At 36.2% G+C, this 15095-nt stretch overlaps 1 protein-coding gene across 1 annotated transcript; it reads right to left on the bottom strand.

Annotated features, from left to right (window-relative positions):
* Nucleotides 1-7060: 7060 nt before the first annotated feature.
* LOC115983510 (protein disulfide isomerase-like 1-4) lies at nt 7061-11499 on the bottom strand. The gene is made up of 12 exons (XM_031106223.1): nt 10851-11499; nt 10636-10765; nt 9836-10001; nt 9632-9750; nt 9405-9485; nt 8879-8965; nt 8677-8751; nt 8477-8545; nt 8270-8350; nt 8047-8181; nt 7621-7677; nt 7061-7456 (listed from the first exon to the last, which is right to left on the bottom strand). Exons 1-12 carry the CDS (start codon nt 11414-11416, stop codon nt 7289-7291), a joined length of 1734 nt encoding a protein of 577 aa, XP_030962083.1. The 5' UTR covers nt 11417-11499; the 3' UTR covers nt 7061-7288.
* Nucleotides 11500-15095: the final 3596 nt, after the last annotated feature.

The following is a 15095-nucleotide window of genomic DNA, read 5'->3' as shown; positions in this document are numbered from 1 at the left end:
AGGCCCAGTTGAGTAGACCCCGACTAGTGTAATAAGCAAACAAACTTAACACAATGACTGGATTCTATTATATTCCATTGCACATGGAGTCACATGCTCACCTCCCACTTAACACAATTTCAATCAAAGTCCCTAATTTAATAAGAAAAAAAAAATCCTCATTAATGTCAGGGAAAATATGATATATATTTGAATTTTAGATGTTTTGTTTGAAAATATTAAGAGGTATTCATTGAGTTACAAGATTTTTAGGTATTATTCCTATGTTAACTTCCACTAATAATTTTTTTTGCAAAAAAATCATTTTTTTTTTTTAGATTCCTACATTTTGGGATTAGTCAATTTGATCATATTGTTAACTTATTATCGAAAAATGTTTATGTGACTAATAAAATAATAATATATATGTTTATGGATGAATAAAGAATGGGTAGAGGGGACAAGGGGCGACTTGAGTTGCGTCTTCCACCTAGACATGACTCTAATGCCACCCTACCTACTAGACATGGGCCTACAGAAGCAATGAATCCAAATGAGTCATAGTTGTGCACTTAGTAATAAATTTTTTTAATATATATAAATGACACTTCAACATTTAAAATTGAAAAAAAAATTATTTAATTTCTCAAAAAAAAAATAGAATCATAATTAATTAATTTCTCAATTTTAAAGACACAAAAGGAAAAATAAGGAACATTTCTCAACTCTCATTAGCGAAACCGTTGAATCCGCCATTAACAAAATGAAAATGAAAATTAATTACACCTCAAACAAGGAGAAGACAGTGAAGCATGTGGAAGAACATGGCCCCAATGAAAATTCGGACTTTCTTAATTGACTTTGATTACCTCCAAATGTTTGGTTTCTTGACAGAGAAGATCATGTCTAAGAGAGCTGCATTTGGGTCTAAAAGCTCAATTCTTTGGTCTTTGCTAAGAGCTTCACTTCCCTCTATCCCACACAATCGGAGAAATTAAACCTCCTCTTCATAATTTGCAACTTCATCACCCTTTCACAACTCTTCCATTCCACCTTTATCTCTTCAATTCAACTGCCAAATCACGTGTTCTCGAAGAATAATCCACCTCGTTCGTCTGCCATAGGCCATAGCCAATGATTTTGAGGTGTAACAAATTTTGTTAATGGTCGATGCAACGATTTATTTTGTCAATGTGGGTTGATAAATATGATTTTAGTGTTTTTGTGTTTGGTTGCTAAGAAAGTGGAAGAAAATCTGAGAATGTTGCTGCATATTTTTCCCTATCTTTAGAATTAAGAAATTAATTTTTGTTTTAATTTTTTTTTCAATTTTAAATGCCGATGGGGTGTTTTTGTATATATTAAAAAAATTATTTCTATTTAATGAGAAATGTTATGTCCACGATACTTTCGCAACAAATTATAAGTGATAAGTTGTTATTGGTTCTAATCTGAACCTACCACTAAAATTAATTTTTTTTATTGAAATAGAAAAGTAACAACTTGTTACTAAGAATTTGTTGTAAAAATGTTTTAAACATATAATATTAAGGGGGTGTTTGGTAGAGTAATTTGAGTAATGTTATTTGTAGTTTTTTTAAATAAATGAGGGTAAAAAAGTGTATAGAAATGTGTGTAATATTGTTTAAAATGTGAAAGTGTGAGTTTGAGATAGAATACCAAACAAACCCTAAGAGTGTTAGTTGTGCACGCCGTTAACCATGTAGGTATTTTCCCTAAAATGATATTTTTGTCGTTTATAAACTCACATTTTTGGCATCTAATTATTATAACAATAAAATAAAAAAATTTAAAAAAAAAAACTTGAAATAATTTAATAATAATAGTATAGTTATTTCTTTCAATCCAAATAGATATTTAAAGGTGCAAAATGGGTTTGAATAACCTTTTTTTTTTTTTTTTTTCTTTTCTTTTTTTGGAGAAACAAAACATAGTCCATTTTTTTATTTAAGAAGATGGAAGATCAGCATGAAATACAGAAGTAATGTTTGGTAGAACAAACTCCATCCAAACTAAGAAAGGAAAAAACAAACTTGCTCTCCTAACTAAATTATGTGCAACTACATTACTTTACCTGAAAGTACAAGCAAAAGAAAAACTCTGCAAAGAGTTTGATAACACTAAAGTGTCTCTAGCAAGATTACCAAAAGCTGAATTCAACATCTCACCTTTATTAAGAGAGTTAATCACCACCTCTAAGTTGCCTTCAAAAATTGAATTACGAATCCCAATTTCTTTGGCAAAAAGTGCTGCTCTTCTAGCTTCTAACATCTCCAAAGTAGTCATTGATGAGCACCCACAGTGGATGTGGGATATGTGCCAAATGCTAAATATTTGGCATATATCTCACACCAAACCCAATTTGAGCCCATTTAGCAGATGTGGGATATGGTATATTTTTTGCAACATTGAATAGTACCGTGACAAATTTGCCACGGTACGGAAAATGTGTGGTATATTATTTATTGTTTGTTTATTGTGTTGATGAGTAGTAAATATTATTTTAATGTGTAGTAAATATTATTTTAATGTATATAATTGAATTATAAAATATCTGATAAATGGGATGTTGTAAAATGATGTGGTAAAATAATAAAGTAGGCATTTGATATGGTAAAATGGCATAGTTTTTGGAACATCTGCTACGGATGCTCACGCTATTTTTCAGACATTGAAACTAAGACCTCGTTGTGGGAGTCTCTGACAATAACTTCTATGCCAGTTGAGCCTTCACTTTCGAAGAAAGCACTATCAAAATTAGTCTTGAAGAATTTGGCAGGGGAGGCTTCCAAGGTTTCCTAGCACGTCGGAGGCTTTTCACAGCAGGCTTATTGTACTTGTCTGACCCAGGATTTCAAGCTGGGGGGCGGAGATAAGCGAAAAAAAAAAAAAAAAAATTCAAATACGCATCCATATAGTATTAATAAACTATCAATCAAGACAAATACCCAAAAATCATTGTTTCTTCATATATTAAGATACAATCATCTACTAACAAAAACAAAAGACACGAAACACTATTATTTCTTAATACAATCATTTATGAAAAGGGAACTCGACAGTCTTTCAAATCTTCAAAATCATTTATTATTGAATCCAAACTAAATGTCGAAGCTATATCATTTTCAATGTATAACATCAAAGAGTCCGTCAAATTTCTAAATCCACAAACAGTGAATGTATTTTGTCCTACAACCCCATTTGGATTATGAAAGACAAAGCAAGGTAGACAATAAGCTGCATTTTTCGTAGGAGAATATTCAAGCCATGTTGAATAATATTCAAACCAAGAAGCTTGAAATCTACAATTGTGTTTTCCACTTTGGTTGTATTTCTCTAGACGAGGTTGGTGCTGACCATTTTTAATGTAAGCCCGTTGAATTTCATCACGTTGATTAACATAATATTTTTATATTTGTTTGCATGATCCGGGATCATAATCCAAAGAATCAAGATCAATTTTTTGAAATTGTGTTTGAGAGATATGGTTATTTTTCGGAATGTCGAATCTATATCATTTTCAATGTATAACATCAAAGAGTCCGTCAAATTTCTAAATCCACAAACAGTGAATGTATTTTGTCCCACAACCCCATTTGGATTATGAAAGACAAAGCAAGGTAGACAATAAGCTGCATTTTTCGAAGGAGAATATTCAAGCCATGTTGAATAATATTCAAACCAAGAAGCTTGAAAGCTACGATTGTGTTTTCCACTTTGGTTGTATTTCTCTAGACGAGGTTGGTGCTGACCATTTTTAATGTAAGCCCGTTGAATTTAATCACGTTAATTAACATGATATTTTTATATTTGTTTGCATGCTCCGGGATCATAATCCAAAGAATCAAGATCAATTCTTAGAAATTGTGTTTGAGAGATATGGTTATTTTTCGGAATTGGGATATTGGCATTTTTTGGAATTGGGGAATGAATATTTTTTGGGATTGGAACATTGACATTTTCCAGAATTGGGGAATGAATATTTTCCAGAATTGGGGAATGAATATTTTCTAGAATTGGAACATCCACATTTTCTGGAATTGGAATAGCAATATTAGTTGTTGGCAATCCTACGTTAACTTCTGAAGAATTTGAATTCTTTTTTTTTTTTTTATGAAAAAATCAAACATTATAGTTGATTTTTCATGATCTACAAATAAAATAAGAATCATATATATTATCTCACAAACGGTTGTTGTTTCTAACTAAAGAAAAATACTAGAATCTAGGTAATATGCATGATGAATTTAATTATAAATTTAGTATTTCTCACTTCTTTTCAATTTATAAATTTATCTAATTTAGCATTATGAGTTAACAATAGGCACAGGTGAATCACTACTAGTGAACAGAAACTTTTGGTTCCGAAAGGGTAGCTGTTGTGGATGATGTAATTTGGATAAGAGGGATAATAACAAGAAAGTATCAACCTAAATAAATAGAAAAATTCTTAAACTACAGCTCTTATTAGAAACAAAAACAAAATCTGCTACCTGGAAACTACAAAATTTTCAATTTACTTAAAACCCATCCCAGTTCAAATGAAAATTAGCAGTAAATATTGATGGAATGATTAAAAAAAATCATTGTTGGAATGTCATAAGTGCACACTAACAAGTGAAAAACCACTGCTAGACACAGGTGCATCTCAATTGTTTCAAAACTTGTTTAACTATACTAACTGCAACTTTATCTCACGCACTTTTTTTTCTCAAAAAAAAAAAAAAACATATATATATATATATATCCTACCAATTTACCATACATTATTAAATAAAAAAATAAACTGAAAAAGAAAAACATGACTAATAGAAGGTGGCAAGTACTAGCACAGACATGTTTGGTTTAAAAGCACAACCAACCAAACTTTGGTGCTTTGATTGTCAAGAAACACAACAGACAGCCATCTGTCACAAGTCTCCTAAGCCCAAAGGCTTAAGCAACTTACAACAAACTTATAACTGCCAACACAGAGTCACCAAACAAAGAGTAAGAAAGTTCAAACAGAGACTATCACTAAGAAGAATTAAGAACTTGTTATCCAAAATGGGCTCTTGAGTCTTGACTGGGCTGGCCGGCTGGGATGGGGGGGCCCAAGTCTTTTTTGGGGAAAATTTTAGCTACTAAAATTTTTTTTTTGGGCCCGGGGGGGGCCCGGGCCCCCTTAGGCCCCCACCTGGGTCCGCAAATGTGAAACTCCTGCAGATTTGATCGGGCCAACTTAGGCAATCTGTCAAGAGGTAAAAAGTCTCATCAAGGCGGATTTTATTACGCTGAGTCCAAATCAACCAAGCCGTGACAGCAAATAGTTCAATGGACATAGGATTGCCTCGGATTAGTGATACCAAATTAGAAAATGAGCCAAGAGTTGTCGTGTATCGATTCACCCAATTGAAATATTGATTCCACACAGGTCTATTGGCTTCGCACTCCCACAGAGCATGGAGAATTGTTTCTGGAGCTTTTGAGCAAAGGGAGCAAGTAACATCCTGCAAGACCTGCCCTTCTTGAGATTGCATCTTGTAGGGAGAGCATTAGAACAAGCTCGCCACATAAAATGCTTCACTTTACCTAGTACCTTTAGCTTCCATATACCATTCTAGAAATTGTTTACCCTTTCAATGGATGAACCCGCTACATCTCCCTTGGTGGCTTCCTCACAAAGAAGCTGATAACTTGTTTTGACAGAATACATACCATTACTGCTTCGGGGCCAAAATAGATGGTTGGGTTGGTTGAAAGAACTCAGCGGGATGGCCTTCATTTTCTGAGCTTCAAATGGCAGAAAATTATTGTCAATCAACATAAAATTCCACCAACCCGAGTTCATATCCATTAGGTGGGAAACAGTTGCATTGTGGGGCAGATTGAGTTTAGCAGAGATGATCCTTCCTTCATGGTTACCTGGTATCCAATTGTCCTCGTAAATCCGGACTAAAGACCCATCCCTCACCCTCCACTTTGAACCCAATGTAATAACCTTCCTAGCTTTTAAAATGCTTTTCCAAGCATAAATAACCCGAAGACAATTTTGCATCAAATATTTGGCCTTGAAAACCAGATAAAACAGAGAATCTGTATTATATAACAATCTCCAAACTTGCTTTGCTAACATGGCCTCATTAAATTTGCATGTCACGAAAGCCCAATCCTCCTATTGCCTTTGGCTGAATTAACATGTCTCATTTTTTCAATATGCATTAAATTATAAGCTAGTAGTCCTAATAATCAAAATCTTCAAAAAGAATAATTCAAAATCTGTCAAGTTCGATCGATCGAAGTGAAGGCTTGACCATTGCAGAATTTTAAAGAAGGTCCAATAGCCAGCAAAATGTATAGGCTTTGAGTTTAACATGGCTAGGTACAAAAGGAAAACCATAATACATGTTCAAGTCTTGAGAGTTACTCTTGTAAGATTAGTAAGATTTTGTACCTTCTAACCCTATCAAGCACCTATCGGAGATCAAACTCATATTGCTAATACTGGTGGAGTAAAGTTGCAGTCAAGCCTTCAATTATCAAGTGTACTATAGATCAAGACATGAACTGGAGTTTCATGTAAGAGCAAGTTCAAGATCAAAGAAGACTGAAAAGTTCAGGGCCCAATTTGGTAACTGTGTTAGATTTACTACGAATTGGTATTCTTGACTGTAAATCTCAATTTGATATAGTGAATTGTTCTGTAAGGATAGTTCCCCCTAAATTTTTTTTGTCATGAAACGAGTTGTTTCATTGGTTTTCTTAGGTTATCACATCAAGTTTGCATAACCTAATTACCTGAGAACAAAACCAATTCAATCCAAGTTAATTGGGTTGGTATGGATAAATATAAAGATGGGTTTCGTTGTAAAGTATAGAAGCGGTAGACTTGATGAAGTGGGTTCGGTCAGTTCTTTGGATCAAGGATCAAGATCCTCCACTTTTCTGACCTTAATTTTCCAGCTAGGCTGAAGAATTTCATCACAAACATTGTCCATATACAATCCATGGTACGGTATTGTACTCTTTTGGTATTACAAAAGCTAAGGGCAAATAAAACCCATTGGTACACTAATCGAAATATGATTAAAGATAGGATCGTTTTATTGAATTCTTAATCAGAACTTCGGAACATACATAGCAGGTGCAAAAATTAACATTAATTCATTTTTCCTTTTTTTCTGGTTTGGGGCTGAGGATTGAATCCTGATATTCTCTCTAGTCACTCTATCTCCATCTATTTGACAACTATTTCTTGTCTAACTCTCTGATGACAGATAAAAGATACTCATCGTTACATTAAACATCCTCACAATTCGTCCTTCAAATCACTGGTGCTGGTTTCTTTGCTCTCTTCGGCATCAGAACTCTCTGATTTTGGTGTTGAAGTTGGTTTCTGGAGCTTGAAAGGGATTGCTGCATTTTTCTTGATGAATTTATACAAGGCCACCACTGTGCGATCAGTATCTACAGTAACCTGCCAACACAAAGGAACCAAATATTCTTCATATCTACCGAGATCTATATATAACACAAAAAAAGAATGGAGTATATACATGTGTGATTTGTGCGTGTGTAACATGTCATCTACACAAGCAAAATAGAGAAAATATATGTATTAAAACTTTGAATGCCACTCACTGGATCAAAGCTCTTGTTTCCTGCTGGGAAGAATAGAAGTGTGGGGAACCCATCCGCCTGCAAAAACATTTGCACAACCATTAACAACAAAGTTTCTCTTCCTTTGTGCCTTGAATTTTCATCCAATGACCACAATATATACGTTATGCTCTTGACTTGAAAAAATGTCCTTGCATGGCATGACATTTACATTTTAAAGCTGGGAAGATTTAAATGCACGTGCTTGTTAAATCACCAGGGAACCAGAACCTATTGCTTTAATTTTAAACAAAGAAGTCCCTACGAGTCCCAAGTATTTATTTTTTTCATCAGTACCAAGTATTTCAGTAGGCAATTGCAAATAAGGTTCAAAATAGTGAGTTTGAGGTAATGTAAATCAATGATTCTGTAGTCCTTGACCAACACAAAATTTGATTTTGGGATTACCTTTGCCCTGGGATGCTCATTTGTTGTTCCATCCATCTTGGCTATGACAAGAGAATCAATGGAACGTAGATGTTTGGCGAGCTTGTTGTATGTTGGCTCCAGTGATTGGCAATGCCCACACCAAGGAGCATAAATCTGGTTGTGCAATTTATAAACTACAATGAGCCCCATATAAAGGGAAAATTTTTTATATATTGGTTATTTAAGCTCTGATGATAGATACCTCAAGGAGAACATCCTTTGACTCATCCAAAACAAGTTCATCGAAGTTATTCCCAACCACTATTTTCACATCCCCGTCATTCTGAGTCGATTAGAAATCAAAATTTAAGTTAGAGTAGTGCAAAATGACAAAAAATAAATCATCTGGAAAATGAGAAGGGAACCCAAAAAAATAAATAAATAAATACAAAATACAAAACAAACTTACAGTCTCAGGAATTGGATCCGACTTAAAGAAAGGTTTTAGCTTGTCTTCCAGAAAGTCCTCCCCAAATGCCTGCAGAACAAACATTCACAATATTCAGCACACCATGCCTCTTCCAATCACACAAAAAGATACAAGATAGCAACATTGATACATATAGAATGGGATCTCGAGAGAGGGGGGGGGGGGGGGTAAGTTTTAACCTTAAGTTTATCCAAGGCCACTTCCCCATCAAACACAAATTTCTTGGCATCCTCATTTCCTGTGTATGCAATAACCTGTACAAACAAATGTTTCAAAACCAATGCACTACTAAAAAATTGCAACCACTAATATCTATAATAAAACAAAATTAGAAATAAGGAGAGAGAATTTTTTTTTTTAAGAAAGTATGGAAAAGATTACTTTGGGATCATCTCCGCTGACACCAAAATACTCTGAAACAGGCTTTCCAACATCTTCATTATCCATTTCCACATGCACAAAGACAAGCTGCAATCAACCAATGAAGCAATTAACTAAACTGAAATTTAGCAGGAAAAAGAAAGGATCACTTCAGATGCTATTCATACATCAACGAGTTAACTTTCACCATCAAATCCTTTGATTCCCATTCATTCCTTCAAATCATTTTCAATAATCAAACCTCCACAAAGTTGATAGGATTTCTTACCCCATTTCTTTTTTCTTTTTCTTTCTTTTCTTTTTTTTTTTTTAAAAAAAATCTACACAAATGGCTATTATTTTAATTAAAATTAAAGCTTAACATAAATTCACTCCAACTGTCCTTTATATTTAAATCATATAATTAATGAAGAACCCCTAAAGAGTGGATCTGAGATCCTTTTGTCACACAAAAATCTCCCTTGAATTTTTTCTAAAATCATGAAAAGGGTATTAACATAAAGTCTTTTGTTGTTAATAATTATACCTTTCCCTTGAATAGTTTTGCTGCCTCCTGAAATATTGGTAAAACCTTCTCTGTGTCTTTTGATGCAGCAAATAGCAACAACTGAGAATACAAATTTTACAGATATGTCAACAAGATAGCATAAGATTGTTAAAATCAATTAACTATGAGAGAGCGACAGAGAGATTCCAAAGTACATTTTACCCTAGTGTCAAAATTAACACTTAAGACCTGTAGAGCACATATACCTGTTTCTTAATGGGACTTTCAAAAATTACAGAGGCACTTTCCCTAGTAAAGAGATTAACCAAAGGAAGCTTGTTTGCAAATACAAACTCAGCTATTGCAGACTTCGCAAATTGACCATCTGCAAAAATGAAAAACCAGATGTCAAAGAGATCACCCAGACAAATTCAATTTGCAATGAAGATGATAAACATGAAGATACTAACCAAAGTAGCTCAATTTCTCAACCTCCTTCTTGAGCAGAACCAAAGCAGGTCGTTTAACTTCAGGATCAAAATGGAAAAGCTTTGCAACATCGGGATTCACAGTTTGGTAAAAGCTGACATCATCATCAAGCTTTGAAGCAGCTGAGAGCTCCTCACTATCAGGACCCTGCATCATTAGGATGGTTGCAGTAATTCATGAGATCATAAGAAAAAGCAATGTAACCAAATACAAGAGTTAACTGTAAGAGCTTATTGCAACATGATTTTAGCCTCCATAACCAAAAAAAAAAGCTAATCACACCATGAGTTTCCCAAATTTATTTTATAATGCGACATGGCAGCTGAGCCACCATGTCCTGTGTCTAATCTAACCCTGCTAGTAATCTACCACATATTCGAGAGCAATGCTATGGACACAACTATTTTTACAACATTTTTCACAACTTGCTAAAGCGAAAAGTTGTGATTGGAGCAACACCACTACTTATACATGCACCAATCACAACAGGCCACATCAGCCATTGCGAAAAAATCTGCCGCTTATTTGAAAGAAGATTGATCTAGTATAGATCATTGTGCATGTACTCTTAAAAAGAAAGGAGGTGCCATTTGCATTACTCATCTAAGAAAGCAAATTCTCAAGAATCAGCACCGATAGTTAGCTATTATTTAAACTAGTACAAATATCAGGCAGTAATCTTTCCGAATCCGCATAGCACGATCAAATATGTATATGTGATTAACCAATCAAATCGAGCAAAGACAAAATCGAAATATTTAAGACATTGAAAAAGACATACCACCAAAGAGTTGAGGTATCCCAAAACAATTTTACTCTCAGAGGTCAAAATGCGTTCAGCATCCTCCAATGTTGTTATATTGTTTAATCCAGGTCCAGTCTTCTTCTTGATCCATGTCACTATAGACTCTCTGAATTCCAAACAAACAAGTCAATAATCAATAATTAAAGCTATTGATTCAAAGAGAATAAGGAAGAGAAAAAGGGTTTGATTACTTTGTTCTCTGTCCAGTATAAGGCTTATGAACACCATCAATGAAGAAATACACAGTAGGAAATCCCTGAACATCGTATTGCTGGGCCAAATCGTTCTCTTCCGACGCATCGACCTTAGCCAAAACCACGTTCTCGCCCTTGAGCTCAGTCGCGGCGGCGGCGTACTCCGGAGCCAGAGCTTGGCAATGGCCGCACCACGGCGCGTAGAATTCAACCATCACGAACTGGTTCTTCTCGATGAAGTCGCTGAAATTCCCTTCCCTCAAAACGACGACGTCCTTTTCGTCCACATCGGGGACCTTGTAGCCCTCGTCGTCGTCCTGGAAAGCCGACTCGTCGAGATCGGCGTAGTTTTCGAAGTCTTCATCGCCGGCGAAGTCTTCGTCGTAATGGTCTGGATCTGAGAGGTGTGCGGCGTCGCTTTTGTCCTCGGGTTCTTCGAGGAAGCTCAGGTCTTCGTCTTCGTCAATGTCATTTTCAACGGCCTTGGAAGAGAGTGTTACAGAGAGTGAGGAGAAGAGAAGCAAAGCGGTGAGAGAGAGAAGGAGAACGAGTCGACTCGGCATTTTTTTTGTGATGTGAGGAGTGAGTCTGAGATCTGAGCGAGCGAGGAATTAAGACTTAGGAGTAGGGTTTTATATACTAGTATTATGGAAAGTCAAGGGACTGACTGAATTACTAAACGAAAAGGCCACAGTTAAGGTTTTTACAACGTTAAACGTGAGGTTTGGTTTGGTTTGGTTTGGTTTAGTTTCCAATTTTCCAATTCCCACGACGTCGTTTTGATGTCTCTATTGTGCACTGTAAAAAGTAAGAAATAAATAAAAACATGTTTTGTTTTGTTTTTATTGTGTCTTTTATTATTGGCAAGTGGATAGGATGAAAATACAAACGTTACCATGATTTAAGAATGAAATTCTGTTTCCTTGTTCTCTCAAAAAAGCAGTTATGTTTCCTTGGGCGTTGGCGGTTTTATTGGGTGTTAATATCAGCATGTTCAATGGCTTCGGCTTACAAGCAGCAGCGAAAAGGAAGGTTCACCTCTTTCTTTCCCTTTATTCTAGAGGTGGGTGGTGTAGCAATATAAAATTCAAAATAATATCCGTTATAAATAAATCATAATCTGTCCAATTAAAAATCAAAATTTGGTATCAAGTAAACATCATTCAATTCTTATGAGAATTTTGGTTTATAACTTCAAATCTCTCTGCCCCACTTATTGTAAATAAAATTCTTTTCAAAAAAAAAAAAAACTTATTGTAAATAAAATAACCTTATGAAGGTACCTCCTTGAAATAAAAGTAAATATAGAACACCAGTGTGGTGATTAGCCACCAACTCTTCAAAGTTTTATTTTTTGAAAACGAAACGAGCATTATTCATTCATTCAGTGAAATAGAATTTAAGTACAATGCCTCAAGGGCTGGTAGTGGTGATTCTTCTAGCCATACAATATCCTCATCTAATTGACCAACTCTTCAAAGTTCAAGTTAGATATATTTAATCAGGGAATCACTCCAAAAGTGCTCACCTCTTCTTCTTCTTTTTCTTTTTTGGTTAAAAGGATGCATTAATAAAAACTAAGAGTTTGGCCGAGACCTTACAAAACATACACCAACATAATCAAAATACAAGAGCAAAGTGATTTCCCCAGGTGGAGAGTTAAAAATAGATAGATCTTCCACTTCAAGGGCACCATGTTTGGCAAGCATGTTGGCACATTGGTTGGTTTCCCTAAAGTTGTGCTTGATCTTCACACAGGGCAGCTGATTGAGGAGTTACTTGCAGTCCTCAATAAGAGAAGAGTGAGAATTATTTGGACAATTTGAGCCACCAACCCAATCAACCACAACTTTTGCGTCTAACTCCACTTCCATGGGTTGGATATTTAGCTCTATACATCTACCGAGTTCACCTCGGAGAGCCCATAACTCAGCATCAACGCTTGTGGCTTCCCTATGCCACGGGCAAATCCAGAAATCCAGTTCCCTCTATGGTCATGAATAAGGCCCCCCTCACCTGCCTTCCCCGGGTCCCCTATAGATGACCCATATGTGTTGAGCTTAAACCAATTCACCTCAGGTTTCTCCTAGTACATAGTAGCTTCAGCTCTAGACTTCTTGGTAAATGTCTTCCCAACGTAGAAATAAAACTCTGTGGCCATGTGTGTCGCTGTCCGAAGGGTATTTTGGCTGGGGGCTTTCTCCTTAAACACACCATTGTTCCTATTAAGCCACAAGTTCCAGATGGCAAAGGTAAAGAATATTCTCCAAGGCAGCAGCTTCACTTTGGAAACTTCTTTACTTCTGCAGTTGACTTTTAGCCGTCTACATAGATCCAGATTAAAGAAGTTAGGGACATGGGAAGTAGCCCTTATTACTAATCAATGTAGCATCCTTGACAGTCCAATGGAGACTGAAAGGAGCAGAGGCTAAGATTCCACCTACCAATCAATGTAGCATCCTTAACAAATAGTTCATGCTCATTCCAGTTAAGTGGGTCTTGTAGTAAACTATGTATTAGTCCATCATACAGCCATTTATCCACCCAAAACAGAAGCTTGCTGTTCACCCCAATCAGCCACTTCGAGCCTTTATCACATATTTCTTTCCCTCTCTTAATAGCTCTCCAAGTTCTAGATCACAACTTAGCCAGATTTCAGTACTTGTGGGCCATCACTTTGGCCTAGCTCTTATCCTTCTCGATCTTTAATCTCCACCCTAGCTTGGCTACCAAAGCTAAGTTTCTGGGTCGTGTTGCAGGTACACCCAATTCAACTTCCTCTTTTGGTTTAGTGACTTTATCCCACCCAACCAAGTGCATCTTCTTCTTTTTTGCCATGGTTCCCCAAAGGAAATTCCGACAAACCCGGTCTAGGGAATTAAGAATTCTACCTAGAAGGATCACTACTTGCATGACATAGTTTGAGACAGTTGCTAAAACAGATTTGGTAAGCACTACCCTGCCAGCAAAGGAAAGGAGGTGGCCTTTCCATCCAGCCAATCTACACTAGACATTTTCAATAATAAAGTTAAAATCTTGACTAGTAGACCCAAGGAGTAAATCAAGAATGGAGCAAAGCTCCTCCCTCACATTAGCTCCTACATTGGGGGAGAAATACACCCTAAATTTCCCTTGATTCACTTTCTGCCTTGATAGATCACAAAACATATCCATAACGTCTTTTACACTTTGGCAGTTTTTCTCATTTGCTTTAGCAAATAACACCAGGTCATCCACAAAGAACAAGTGGGAGAAAACCAACCTTCCCCGAGAGGCACACACCGGGTCCCACAAATTGAATCAAATTTATCCTTAATCAGAAATCCAAGTACTTCCATACACATAATGAAAATATACAGAGCCATTAGATCACCCTGCCGGATCCCTCTAGATGGTTGGAGGGGTTCTAGGGCTCCACCATTAACTAGCATTGAGATCAATGATATGGATATACATGTCATTATCACCTTCCCAAGGTACTCAAGCACATTGAACAAGCTAAGCGTATCTCTATAATTTTTCTCACCGTTATAATGTTTACGCTCAAGAAGGGAATATTAAGGCAAAGAGCCTTGTAACTCAACCCACCTCTTGGTGTTTTCAAAGAAAATGTCCATTGTTCAAATTCCCCCATCTCCAATTATTATAACTATTGAATTATTTTATATATGTGGGGGGTCGGGATCCAGGAGCCCCGTGGACGCTGGGCCAAGGAGAAGATTCTGAAGATCATCTTCCATGGAACGGCCCCGACCTATCTGTAAATGTGAGATAGCCAAAGCCCTAAAAAAGAGAAACCATTTGGGCCCATTATTGAGGTAGTCCAAGGAACTTGGTAATCCCAAGGTGAAACAAACCCTCAGAGAAGCGACAAGCTGGTTAACTAAGGATATTATTTCGATTACCTTCTTAATGAACACGAGGAAGATGGTGCAGATCCCAATGTCTTAAGTTACCTTTGATTAATGAGCACTCCTATCTAATGCCAACCACATTAATTGCTAAATGACTGGCTTGAACAGTGAGAACACCCTAAAAGTCTGCCTTCATGATTAAAAAATGGTCGAATGAGAGGCTGATGGGACAAGTATCCCCCAAATCCAACTAAGAAAGATACAACTGGAGGTAGAGGGGGAGGGAGTATAAACGGAGGAGGAGGCAATGAGAAGAGGGACCTAGAAAATTTTACAAAGAAGAACAAGAGAGAGAAAATAGAGAGAGCAAAAGGTTGTATTTTCCTTT

This window comes from Quercus lobata, chromosome 1 (assembly GCF_001633185.2).
Source record: "Quercus lobata isolate SW786 chromosome 1, ValleyOak3.0 Primary Assembly, whole genome shotgun sequence".
NCBI classification, from domain to species: domain Eukaryota; kingdom Viridiplantae; phylum Streptophyta; class Magnoliopsida; order Fagales; family Fagaceae; genus Quercus; species Quercus lobata.
The sequence above is the reverse complement of the archived record's forward strand: the minus strand, read 5'-3'. Positions and strand labels throughout refer to the sequence as shown.